We start from the raw sequence: 12,228 nt of genomic DNA, 5'->3' as shown, positions 1-12,228 counted from the left end.
AGCATTGGAACAGGCTGCCCAGGGAAATTGTTGAATCACCACCCTTTGAGGTATTTAAAAGACAGGTAGGCATGGTGCTTAGGGACATGGTTTAGTGGTGGCTTTGGCAGTGTTAGGCTAATAGTTGGACTCTATGATTTTAAACGTTCCTTCCAAGCTAGATGATTCTATGATTCTATGTGATACAGTCTTAATGGGCTGTTGGTTCACGACACTAATGCTGGGAGTTCAGGCATGACTGCTACAATCAAGCCTGCAGTGATCATACTTGGAGAAGCAGTAACAAAAACAAAATACCTAAGTAAATGTCAAATACCATAGCCAGTTGTAGCGTTAGCAACTACCAGAAAAATCACTTTTTGATTGCAAACTGAGCAAAACAGAATCAGTGGTGAAAATGTGGAACCATGCATTACTTTTACAGAATCATTCCTTAGTATAAACCTAGTAGACTTGAAGTTCATAAAGAGTTGAAGTGTGAAGAAAGGTTACTAAGCAGCCCTGCTTGCTATTTAGAACATATAAAGTCTACTTTTATTTCCTGGCTTTTCAACAGTTACTTTTGTTTAAAAAAGAAAATTATTTTTTCTGACATCTCAAATAATGAAAATCTATTTACTAGTTTAACTCCAGCTAAAAAGTTGAGTTCTGTAAATTTAATATTTTAAGAAACTCAGAAATTCTTATTCTTTAAAGGTGATAAATGACTTCTGGACAAAAAAAAACCTTTCCAGACTGCTTTGTATTTCCTCTTCAGAAAACATGCTGTTCCATTACCATGTAAAATTATACCTATCTGTCAAATAAATGAAAGTGAAAGCAAGTATTCTAGTAACTTTCACCAAGTTGTCCATACCTGTCAACCCCTTGCAGTAAAAGGAATTTCACATTTTGCAAGGCATACATGTCATTTTGTGGGTTATTTGCTTCAAGAATCTTTCTACCACAAAGAACAGTCCTTCTGCTCACAGATACAGCACATATAAACGTTCATAACAAAGTTGGTTCCCGTATTCTATTTCTCAGATGTAGCTCCTAAAAGCAAGAGGCACCACATACACAAAGCATCCAATTACCTACAGATAAGCACTACATGTGGGTCTAAAGTTTTTTCTTTTGGGGATTTCTAATCAAATTCCAATGTGGCTGAAGGCGAAAGTATCTTTCATTTAACACAAAGTTGACTGGTAAAACGGTGCCTAATGTAGTAAGAGTTCCCAATAGATTAAATGGAGAGGGAAGAATTCTCTTTCCCACACACATCCCCTAAACCCTGAGAGAAGGCTGGTTTAATGTTAGAACTGTGCCTACTGATAAATTCCACATGAAATCAACATTTTGTCTGGTCTGCCACCAGACTTTATTTCTTGAAGGAGAACCAAAAGCACAATAACCCAAAATTCGGGGCAACATGAAATACTGACTTGAAAAAAAGAGGTATTTGAGGAAGTTTGCAGTCTATTTCAGTTTAAAGAATAGTCAGGCTACCTTTCTTTCACAGGCTTATCAGATATAACTTGAAGGCTGCGTACAAACAAAACCAAGTCATAAAATGAAGACGAGTAAACTTCAAAAATATTCAGAAGAAACAAAGTCCCTGATTTAAAGGCATCATGGTTATCTATTACAAAAATAGGTTTAACTTGGAAGTGATTAAAACAGAAATCCCTTTCCTGAGACTACATCCAAGCGATAATGTCCTATCTATGTGGTTTTAACTCAACCCACAGTGGCATTTCAGATGTTTGTGACAGAAACACCCCTGAGGCTAGCAACATGAGTTATTTTGCTTCAGACTGAATGCACCTTAACATAATGTTCTAGTTTCAGGCCACCCAGGTCAGATTAATACTTAGTGCAATCAATCGGCCATTAAAACATGGTACATTTAGGAACAGCTTTGCCAAGTGAATCAGCATCAAATAAATAGAACAGTAGCTAAGTATTTTAATCTACTCCAAGGACCTTTTACGGTCAAGCATACGGCAACAGGATAATACAGGCACAGAAATACAAACATGACTTGTGATAGGCCCTTAAAAAGTGACTTTCTGCTACTTTCTGAACAAGTTTTTCAGATGATTCAGACAAGCATAACCCACCTTTTTGACAGGGGATTATTAAGTCACTTGCCTTTACAGGCTCAAATCCCTGCCAACAGAAAAAAAATTACTTTCATATGAGGTGCTTTAGCTAACAGGGACTCTGAACAGCTTTGTAGGAACCACATTCTTATGGGCTTGCTACCCACATAATTACCTGAATTATGAGGGGAAGAAAAAAAATCTAACACATCACAAGAAGCATCAAAAAGTAACAAATTCATAGAATTGACACTCTATGAACACAAGAGACTGCTCATGAAATTTCCTTTGCAAAGGATATGTGGAAGTACAAGGAAGGTCTTAGAAAAGAGGTCTCTGGTGAAAAAGAAAACTGGAAATTAATGGGCAAGAAAAAAGGGAATGGACTTTGAAGCCAATGCTAAGCAGATATTTATATAATTATGGTGGATACCAAGCAAACACTGCTGCTCACAATTACCATTTCAACACTGCAAATTTGAGGGTAGTAGGAATTCTTGTAATTCCTTTGTGTAACTTCCCAGATTTCAGATGTTCTAACTGCAGCATATGGACAATTAATTTCTCTTCAAACCACTCTAGAAAGGGGTTTTTTTGGTTGGTTTGGGGTTCTTTTAGTCAACTCAGGCAGAATACCTAAACTACTTTTTTCAAGAGTTTCAGCTTCAGTAAGAATGCTTTTGCACAGCCATAACTTTAAGGATGACAACACAGGGCATGTAAAAAAGTAACTGTCAGAAGCAGGCTTATCAATGGGCAAATGAATTGGTGCTGAAACAAAGTCCTAAGCAGTTTAAATTAATCCAAGTTGTCAATGTAAGCGGTTATACCTCTGAAGCAATCCAAGCAATGTTAAGCACATAGGACTCCCCTTGACATTAAAACAGTGTCATAAACAGTTAGTAACTACTATACATTAACAGAACCAGAATATAAACTTCTAACAAAATAAGGGACAAACTTCTATAACAATGATAGAACTGAACTTCCAGTTCAGTGAGCAAGTTATTTCAGATCTTCAGGTAAAACCCAGAATAAGATAAATTCTCAAATTTCTGTCCATAGTTCAAGTTTCTAATTACAAGCTTTTATAGGAAATTTTCAATTTCCTGACAAAGAACACTCAAGTTTTAACAGAAGGCTAAAAAGGTAATTCAACAGCTTAAAAATAGATCACTTCTAGAGTACAGAGACCCCTCACCAAAAATGTTATAAGTAAGCACTTATCTCTGATTCTGTTTTTCCTCGCGTGTTTCTGAAGATGTGATGGAAATCAAGCAGTTTATGCTGAAATTTATCCCAAATGTTGTAGTATGTTACTGTCATTATTTACATACTGGTATTGCAATAGGGAAATACCGCATTTCACAGTATTCTTAAACGAAAAATCAATTCATAAAGAATAAGGAAGAGCACACACTAGAAACACAAGTTACTTTGCTGGAATTCTCTGAAGCACTTGAACAGTTCATTGTAGAAGCAGACTATCAAGATTACAGCATAAAGTATATGACTGCTTTTATGAGGCAATCACCACCCCTCCCCCAAGGGGATTTACATAAAATAGCTTCTAATAATGCTTTTCTTATCCAGCAAGTCAGAGCCACACATTAGAAGTAATAGACATGATGGCAACAAGAAAATGCAAATGAACATACATGATCTGCAGAGACAACTACTTTCAGAATCCTCCATTTACTTTGTAAGTATTATTGCAATAGAAGTGGAAAGGATGTGAAAGTAATTAATTGACATACGTCATATTTAAGGCACTTCAATCTCTCAGCAGTGTAGGATTAACAACTCTATGCTTATTAAAGTACTTCATATTATTTATGTTACAGTAGTGCCCAGAGGCCCCAGCTGAGACTGAGGCCTCTCTTGAGTGGAGTATTAGGAAATCATTATCACATTGACTCAAAGAATTCCCTTTCAAATTATTTTAAAAAAAATAATTCTTTTGTTTAAGCCAAATTACTACCTCTGTAAGCTTTACTACAGTTTTTGCTGTTTAGCTCATCTTTGTCTTTAATGTCAGAAGGAAGTAAAGCATACTGCATATTTTTAAACAGAAAGCCAGAAGCAGTGTAGCTCTGAAACACGTATGCCTTAGGCTTCTCCCTGCCTTTCAGGCCATTGGGTCTAGACACACAGACGTTCCTTCATTTGTCAGTACCTGTATAAAAAGGTTTGAATAACTAGATTGCTGTCTGTTCACCCTCTACAGAAACAAAACCCCAAACTAAACCTTAGCATTAGTAGGTCTGTGGGAATTCTGAATCCAACTAGCAAAATTATCTGAGACAAATTAGTAGGCTTTCAAAATTCTCACTAAGATCACACTACTGAGTGTTGAAGTTTACATGGAACAGGCAGAATCTGCACAAACTTCTTAGAGGCATTACTGAAACAGATGGTTCAATAATATGAGTTTCCAAACAAATTATTGTATATAGGAATATTAGTACAATCTGCTGCTGTAAAAATCAATGCCTTTTTTATTTTTTTCTGACACAAATATTTTTTTCAAACTTTAAAAGCTGTGCTGTCATATCCTGCATAATTAACTTTTGGTTTGTTCTAACTGGCCCACTGAGACTATTCGTTAGATTTTACTTGTAAGACCTGCTGGAGGAAAGCCAACACAACTCTATACACAGAATCTAAAAAAGATTTAAATTATAAATTATGAAAAAATCATTAGATAACCATTAGTACCAAACAAAACACAAATATCTCTCAGATTACCCTGCATAAGTCAGTCAGTCAAGCAGATGTTGCATTTTCATCTATTACGAGATAAAACACATGACTTATGATCAAGTATTCAACAACCCAGTGTATGTTGGCACAGCAGGCACAAGCCTTCTGGGGATTAAAAGTAATCTACCTGACAAGGACACTCCTACTGCATCCCATATGGTCACAGGCACTGGCAGGCAGTACCTACCACAGGTCTGGTGGCACACAGTACAGGCATAAGATGAATTGTGAAAACACTAGCTGAACTCTTCTGTAGTTTGCTTAGCTCAGTGACAGACTCAGCAGAAGTTATCAATATGTCATAATTTCTCTACACTCGATCCCCTGCCCAACGAGTTTTTCCCTGACCTGTCTTATGTGTATTTTAGAAAAACTTTAGGTCTGTTTCAGTGCAATCCTGAGCAATTTAAATGGTTCTTTAATTTCCACAGTTTAACATTGGAACTGAATAATCTCCCAGCAAATCATCTCCAGAATTCATATGCTCTTAAACGCTTAATGAAGAACAGATTTTCAGTGAGACTCCCTTTTTTCTGTCTCAGGGAAGGATCTTACCATATTGCAAAGATTCACTTTTCATTATTTAAAGAAGAAACTACTCCACTGGAGGTATGAGACCCCAGGTTCTACCTTCACTCAAGAAAAACAGAAAATCTTAAGCACAGTACAGCAATTCTATTATTCTCTAGAATTAATAGTATGCCCATTAATGAAATGAATATTTTACATAACAAAGAAAAAACACTTTGAATTTTCCTTTTACAAGTCACCTTCTTACATACTTCAGAACTCTTTGTTAGGATCTACAAGCAAATTTCATGACTGGAAATGAGTCTGAAAAAAGTAAACTTTAACAAGTTACTTACTGTAAATTCGCTACTTTTACTGATACAGGAATGTGGGGAAGTTGAGTGGCCCATTTCAGTGTAACATCTTGATAAACATTCAACATTTTACTATGGTTTCCAACTAGAGTGTTTATTGTTCCTTCTTTCACTGTTAAAGATCAAAAAAACAGTTTTAGGATGAAAGAGTTTCACAAGTCCATACTTTTCTTTGAGGCTCATATCATTACATTATTTTTTCTTTTCCCTTTAAGCCATTACTTGTTATAAATGAATTTAGTATAATTAAAGTGTCAAAAGGTATGAAAGTTACATTGTCAATAACCAAGGATACATGTGATTAATTATGGACACCAATTTCAGTTGCAAACTACACAACACATGCCACAACTTTCGAAGGTTCTAGCCAGTCATGTTTGGTAATTTAGAATGTGAGTAACAAAGACTCGTAACTGCCATGTTAGCCTGCTAGCATAGATATGACAAAATACATATTGGTTAAATATTAACGATTTACACTCTTCATTAAATCAATGGGCTGTGAATTCTGATTAAAAGTGTATGCATTTATAGTTTTTATTTATAGTATCATTTAAATCAAAAAGTATAAAATGTGAAGATTGTTAAGATTATATCTATAGTCTAAAAGGATATTTTAAGTCTAAAATAATACATGGTGTCAAAAAGTTTATCAAATAGTTTTTGAAACATTAATATAGAATAGGTATTAAGAATCCATAGTTTTATAGTGGCATCCAACAAAGTTGCTTCCATACAACATAATAAGTTAGTTTCAGCTCCTAACAGTAAGCTTTAATTTTTTTAACTATCAATAAATGACAGAAAGTCCTCAAACACTAGTTTACTCTTCCAAAACCTCTTATTATTCTGTGTTTGTTGCTTTGGTAGCCTTGGCAATCATACTCAAACACTAGACAAGTAGTGTCCATTTGGTGATGAGAAAATATCTATTTAGATTCTAAAAATTATGACACTTCACACAAAGTAAGACTTGAAAATAAACATGCATCATCCTAAAAAGAGACCTCCGATTCCACAGATTTTCTACAAATCAACAGCTTATTCAGAATAATATATTTATTCAGGGAAAAAAAAAAAACAAAAAACAAAAACATAGCTGTAAAAGTAACTAAGCTAAAGTTAAGTTGAATTCTCCTTTTACAAACCTGAACAATAAGGAATGAAGCAACTCGGATTGTAATCAAGCTTTTTCATGAATCGAATTTGCCCATTGTCCTTAAGGCAAAAGAAGTTTCTCTCACCAAGCACAAAAACAGAAGAAACTGCCTGATTAAAGGAGACAACGCATATATCCAGTGCTTGCTCTCCGATGTTTAAAACCCAATCCACCTTCAAAAGAAAAAACATGCTCTAGAAACCAGTTGAGAGCTGCATATTAAGGACAAAACTTACAGAGAAGGCTTAGAACTCATCAAGTTACACGAATACCATTAACATAGAAAAGCAGAATCAAGGTCTTTTTTTGAATGACAAAATATTAGTCATCCTCTTATTATGAAGGCAGTTGGTGAAAAGTGGCTTTCCTCAGGGGTTGGTATTGGGATTGGCAATGTTTAATATCTTTGTCAGTGACATGGACAGCGGGATTGAGGGCACCCTCAACAAGCTTGCCAATGACACCAAGCTGTGTGAAGCAGTTGACATACTGGAGGGGAGGGATGCCATCCAGAAGGACCTAGACAGGTTTGAGACTTGGGCCTGTGCAAACTTCATGAAGTTCAACAAGACTAAGAGCGAGGTCTTGCACATGGGTCACAGCAAGCCCAAGCACAAATACAGGCTGGGCAGAGAATGGATTCAGAGCAGCCCTAAGGAGAAGGACTTGGGGGTGTTGGTTGATAAGAAGCTCAACATGAGCTGGCAATGTGCACTTGCAGCCCAGAAAGCCAACAGCATCCTGGGCTGCATCAAAAGCAGCGTGGCCAGCAGGTCAAGGGAGGTGATTCTGCCTCTTTACTGTGCTCTCGTGAGACCTCACCTGGAGTACTGCATCTAGCTCTGTGGCCCCCAACATAAGTAGTACATGGACCTGTCAGAGCGCTGATGATCAGAGCACTGGAGCCCCTCCCCTATGAAGACAGGCTGAGAGAGTTGGGGTTGTTCAGCCTGGAGAAGAGAACACTCCAGAGAGACCTTATAGTGGCCTTCCAATACCTAAAGGGGGCCTACAAGAAAGATGGGGAGGGACTCTATCAGGGACTGTAGCGATAGGACAGGGGGTAACTGTTTTAAACTAAAAGAGGGTAGATTTAGATGAGATATAGGGAAGAAATTCTTTACTGTGAGGGTGGTAAGACGTGGGAACGGGTTGCCCAGAGAAGCTGCGGATGCCCCAACCCCGGAGGTGTTCAAGGCCAGGTTGGATGGGGCTTTAAGCAACCTGGTCTAGTGGGAGGTGTCCCTCCCCATGGCAGGGGCGTAGGAACTAGATGATCCCTAAGGTCTGTTCGAACTCTAATCCTTCCATGATTCTATGACTTTACTTATGGTGCGTAAAGCTGCAAAAACATCACCTACTTTTTTAAACAGTCGTGAATTGATGGCTATGCAGTTCACTTAAGTATATTTAAATTTTAAAATACACATCCCATTCAAAATGAAAATGCTTTATACTTTAACTATTAAATCAAAAAAGAGAGTATTAGAATCATTTAAATCTGCCTCTGTACACGTCCCTGGATATTAAGGGCAAGGTTAGAGAGCAAAAGGTGATAACCAATACATGTAAATGGAAAAGTAGACAAAGTTTTATATTCGTAAGCCAATATTGATGCTTGCAGTCACCAATGTACACCCTTCATTCTGAAGAATACTTGTGTATATGATCACTTGTCTACCTTCCCAACTAGATATATTGATATAATAAGCAACTACTTACAAATCCCACCTTGCCTACAACCTTACATCTTTAAACAATACTACTGCTTATTGACACATTTCATTGGTTTGTTATTTCAGCTCATCTGAGAAATTCCAACTACTTCACACATGCAAAAACTGCTTTTTACTGCTGCCAAGCTGGTTAAACAGAAATTCAGAATTTCTGAAGTCAAAAAATATTGAAGTTCAACTCTCAGCACTTTCTATATGAACAGCATCAATCATTTTGCATAAAGAACACAGAATGTACTACTAAACATACTGGCATATCTGATACATGATGCTGGAAGTGCCATCTTAAAAGTCAAAGGGAAAAAAAAAAAAGCCAGGTTTATAACACGCATCTCAGTCTATGCTTCTCATTTTAGATTTTAAAAATGTATTTTATTTGCAGCATATCTGAGGAAGCATCAAAATTTCGTATGTAAAAGACTGTCTCTTCTCCCAATTCAAAATGCAGGATTCTGATTGACTTATATTTTGAAAAACTTCTACGATTAGCCACTGCTAGATGCTCTCCCAATATTTTACTGTCATACCTGAAATATGCTGAATCTAGCATTTTACGCAGTATATTTAGCAGACAAGCAATTCTACTGCAGGACCACAGAGAATGAAATTCTCTTCCTCTTAATAGAGTCAGCTCAAATATTAACAAACTTAGTCACAGGGACCTCCTGAAAACCTTTGAATCAACAGGTTTTTGACACAGAGAGTCCAGGATACTGGCTATTTAGGGAGACATTTCTCACTGCTGAGTTTCCTCTAAGTACAAAGGATTCCCCAAGTTAATTTTATAAGTCCAATACAAAGTCACAAATAGACTGAAATTAAAAACATGCACAATATTTCAGGTGGACCTATTTATTTATTTGCTACAGTTTAGGTTCTATATTACAAAGACTGCCTTAAAAATAGTTATTTCCAGTACACAGTTCTCTTTTGTTGCCTTCTCCTTAGAACAGTGAGTTTTAAGGCCCAAACTTAAACAACTGAGGCCCCAAGAAGCCTTAACAGAAATCTACTGGAGTCTTTCCATTGCCTTTAATGGCAATTGGATCAGATCCTTTGTCAGCTGACAATGTTTCCGTTCGTTACTTAGCATTGGTCTTTTTAACATGTATGCAGGTATGTAAAATAAACAGGTTTTACCACAACTCTTTTTCCAGAACTAAGTTTTTGCTGTTCTGTTTCTTGTCTTTTATCAGCATCTGTTGCAAATGCCAGCACTTGGTATCTGTTATAGGAAGATTTAAAAAGTAAAAAATTAAAATATATCTTTGTAGTTAATACCCTTATATTAAGTAAAAAAAAAATATATAATTATCATAGTATGAGTATAAATACACGGTAGAAGCACAATCTAAAAGGATTGTTAGAAAACCTACTGCAACACATCTATCATCAGCAAAGATGTTTAAATAAATATCACTGCAGGATAACAGCTAAATGTAAAGGCAGAAATGAAAACAAACATTTCTATTCAGATTTTATCTGGTGTTAAAATAAATTCAACAGCTAAATACATTAGAGGATAGAAAACTAGGCCACAAAGACGGAAGCAAGAAACCAACCTATTATCAAATTGTGAAATTAGGATTCTAATAAAAAATAAACATTTTTGCTCTTATTAAGCTTTAAAAAAACCCACTTAAACTACCCTGAAATACAATCTGCTATATCTAACAGTTACACACAAGCACATCCATTAGGTAAACTAAGTGGTTCCAAACCAAGAGATAACAGTAAACTGGCACTAGTAGGTTGCACATCTAGCAAAACATGGGAAGTTTGTGGGTTTCGCGTTTTTTATTATTTTGTAACTGCCAACCAACTATACTAAGAAAAATTTGCAATGAAGACATTAGAAAAAAAGATGTTAACTGCCATAAAAGCTCCACACAACTATCTGTCCTCATTTACACCTATGCAGTCCTCAGTGTTCAATCTGTGCCCTCTCATTGATTCTTCTGTAACTATTTCTTTCCTGAAGTTGTGCTGGTGTCCTAACCTACTGAACTACCCGTTTTCCAATGTATGCATGTTAGGTTATCCATAAAATACTGAAGTTTCCTACAAAAGTGAAACAAACAAACAAAGAAACCCCACCCCAAAAAAAACCAACTTATCCAAAAGATAAAATCTAGAAGTCATGGAGTGCCATCATCTCCTAAGCTCAAACTGACACAATTCTGAATGTTCCAATTCAAGTCTAACAAATAAAAGTACATATTTTTGTATATTGTCAAAGTTAGAGGTTTAAAGTGATGACATCAGCAGCCCTCCCATTGCAGATGCATGTATTGTGGTACTCACTACTGAAGGATTTTGGTTTCTAAATTATTTTACTTACAGAAGTAAACTATGTACTTGGAGTAAGAAATTTAATTGCTGAAGGCGAATGCTATGACCTAGTTAAAAATACTCAATAAGCTGCTTTTAGTACAATTATTGTGTCTTTAAGTGTCCTCTATATGAACAAATTCACTTCCCTTTTTCAGTTTAACACATTTATAAGAGAAGTGGCAGATTCTGACCTAATCAATTTTTCTCTTTTCACCATATTATATTAATAGTCTTGGCTAGCACGTTATCATTTTATTAGTTTTCCAACTAAACTCACAATGAACAGCAATATGTATTGATACTTAAGTACCGACTACCTGCATACAAGTCTTTCATCACAAAAAACTCAAGCCACAGATGACCAACACAAACTTTCAATTCAGCTATCACATCAAGTGTACAATCATTTAAATAAGAGGCATTTTGCTTTTATATCTGGAAAGAATTCAGAATCAACACAGAAAATATTGCTTTCAGATGATAGCATCGGCCTGTATGAGCTATAGGAAGATGGATAATTTGAAATTTGGCAATCTGTTCTGTTAACAACACTAGATAGAACTGTTATATTTTTCATGTATTACAATAAGAAAACAAACATGTTTAATACAACCATAAAAATAACATTTTCTCTCCTTACCATATCTATTTCCTTCACTTTAGAATGATTTCTTTATTCTAATGCCCTAATAGTTCAAACACACATTAGAGATTAGTACCACAGTGTCTTAATACTTGGCACTAAAGACCAATAACCAGAACCCAATGAGAATTCATTTAAAAGTACACCTTCTCATAGTAAAGACAGCGTACTCATGAATCAGTGACAGACTGAGGAAAAATTTTAGCCACATTTCTTGGAAAAGACAAGAATCTAAACATAATGAAAACATATGAGATATTCATTTTAAAGAAAAAATATTTCTTTATACCTTACTAATACTAATAAATTCTATTCTAATGTATTTTTTAGGAAAAATATTATTTTTTTCTCTTTATACCTTACCAATATTAAGAAATACACTAGAACAGAATTTACTGAGAAAAATATGAATTTTTCTATTAAATTACTTCCACTCGCAACACATATCTTCTCCTGTATTAAGAAAACAATACACAGTGTCCTACAAACTGCTCATGCAACATCCAGAATCTAAAACCCATCTGATCAAGATTAAGCAGCATAATAAAGAGATTATTGCTTGAGAAATTCAGGAGATAGAGCAAGGTAGTGTGACAAAGCATTGTGTTAGATTAACATTCCCCAG

General features: G+C 35.6%; 1 protein-coding gene across 1 annotated transcript in view; it reads right to left on the bottom strand.

The window, feature by feature from the left end:
- The window catches only part of BBS9 (Bardet-Biedl syndrome 9), a gene marked incomplete at both ends in the record, with an annotated part of 316,065 nt that overhangs the window by 266,492 nt on the left and 37,345 nt on the right, over window positions 1-12,228 (bottom strand). The window contains 3 exons of the mRNA XM_082499654.1: window positions 5,714-5,843; window positions 6,880-7,063; window positions 9,767-9,851. Of these exons, the coding sequence (XP_082355780.1) occupies window positions 5,714-5,843; window positions 6,880-7,063; window positions 9,767-9,851 (399 nt within the window). The remainder of the gene's footprint in view (window positions 1-5,713; window positions 5,844-6,879; window positions 7,064-9,766; window positions 9,852-12,228) is intronic.

The sequence above is a fragment of the Vanellus vanellus genome (genome assembly GCF_965231255.1).
Source record: "Vanellus vanellus genome assembly, chromosome: 2".
NCBI classification, from domain to species: domain Eukaryota; kingdom Metazoa; phylum Chordata; class Aves; order Charadriiformes; family Charadriidae; genus Vanellus; species Vanellus vanellus.
The sequence above is the reverse complement of the archived record's forward strand: the minus strand, read 5'-3'. Positions and strand labels throughout refer to the sequence as shown.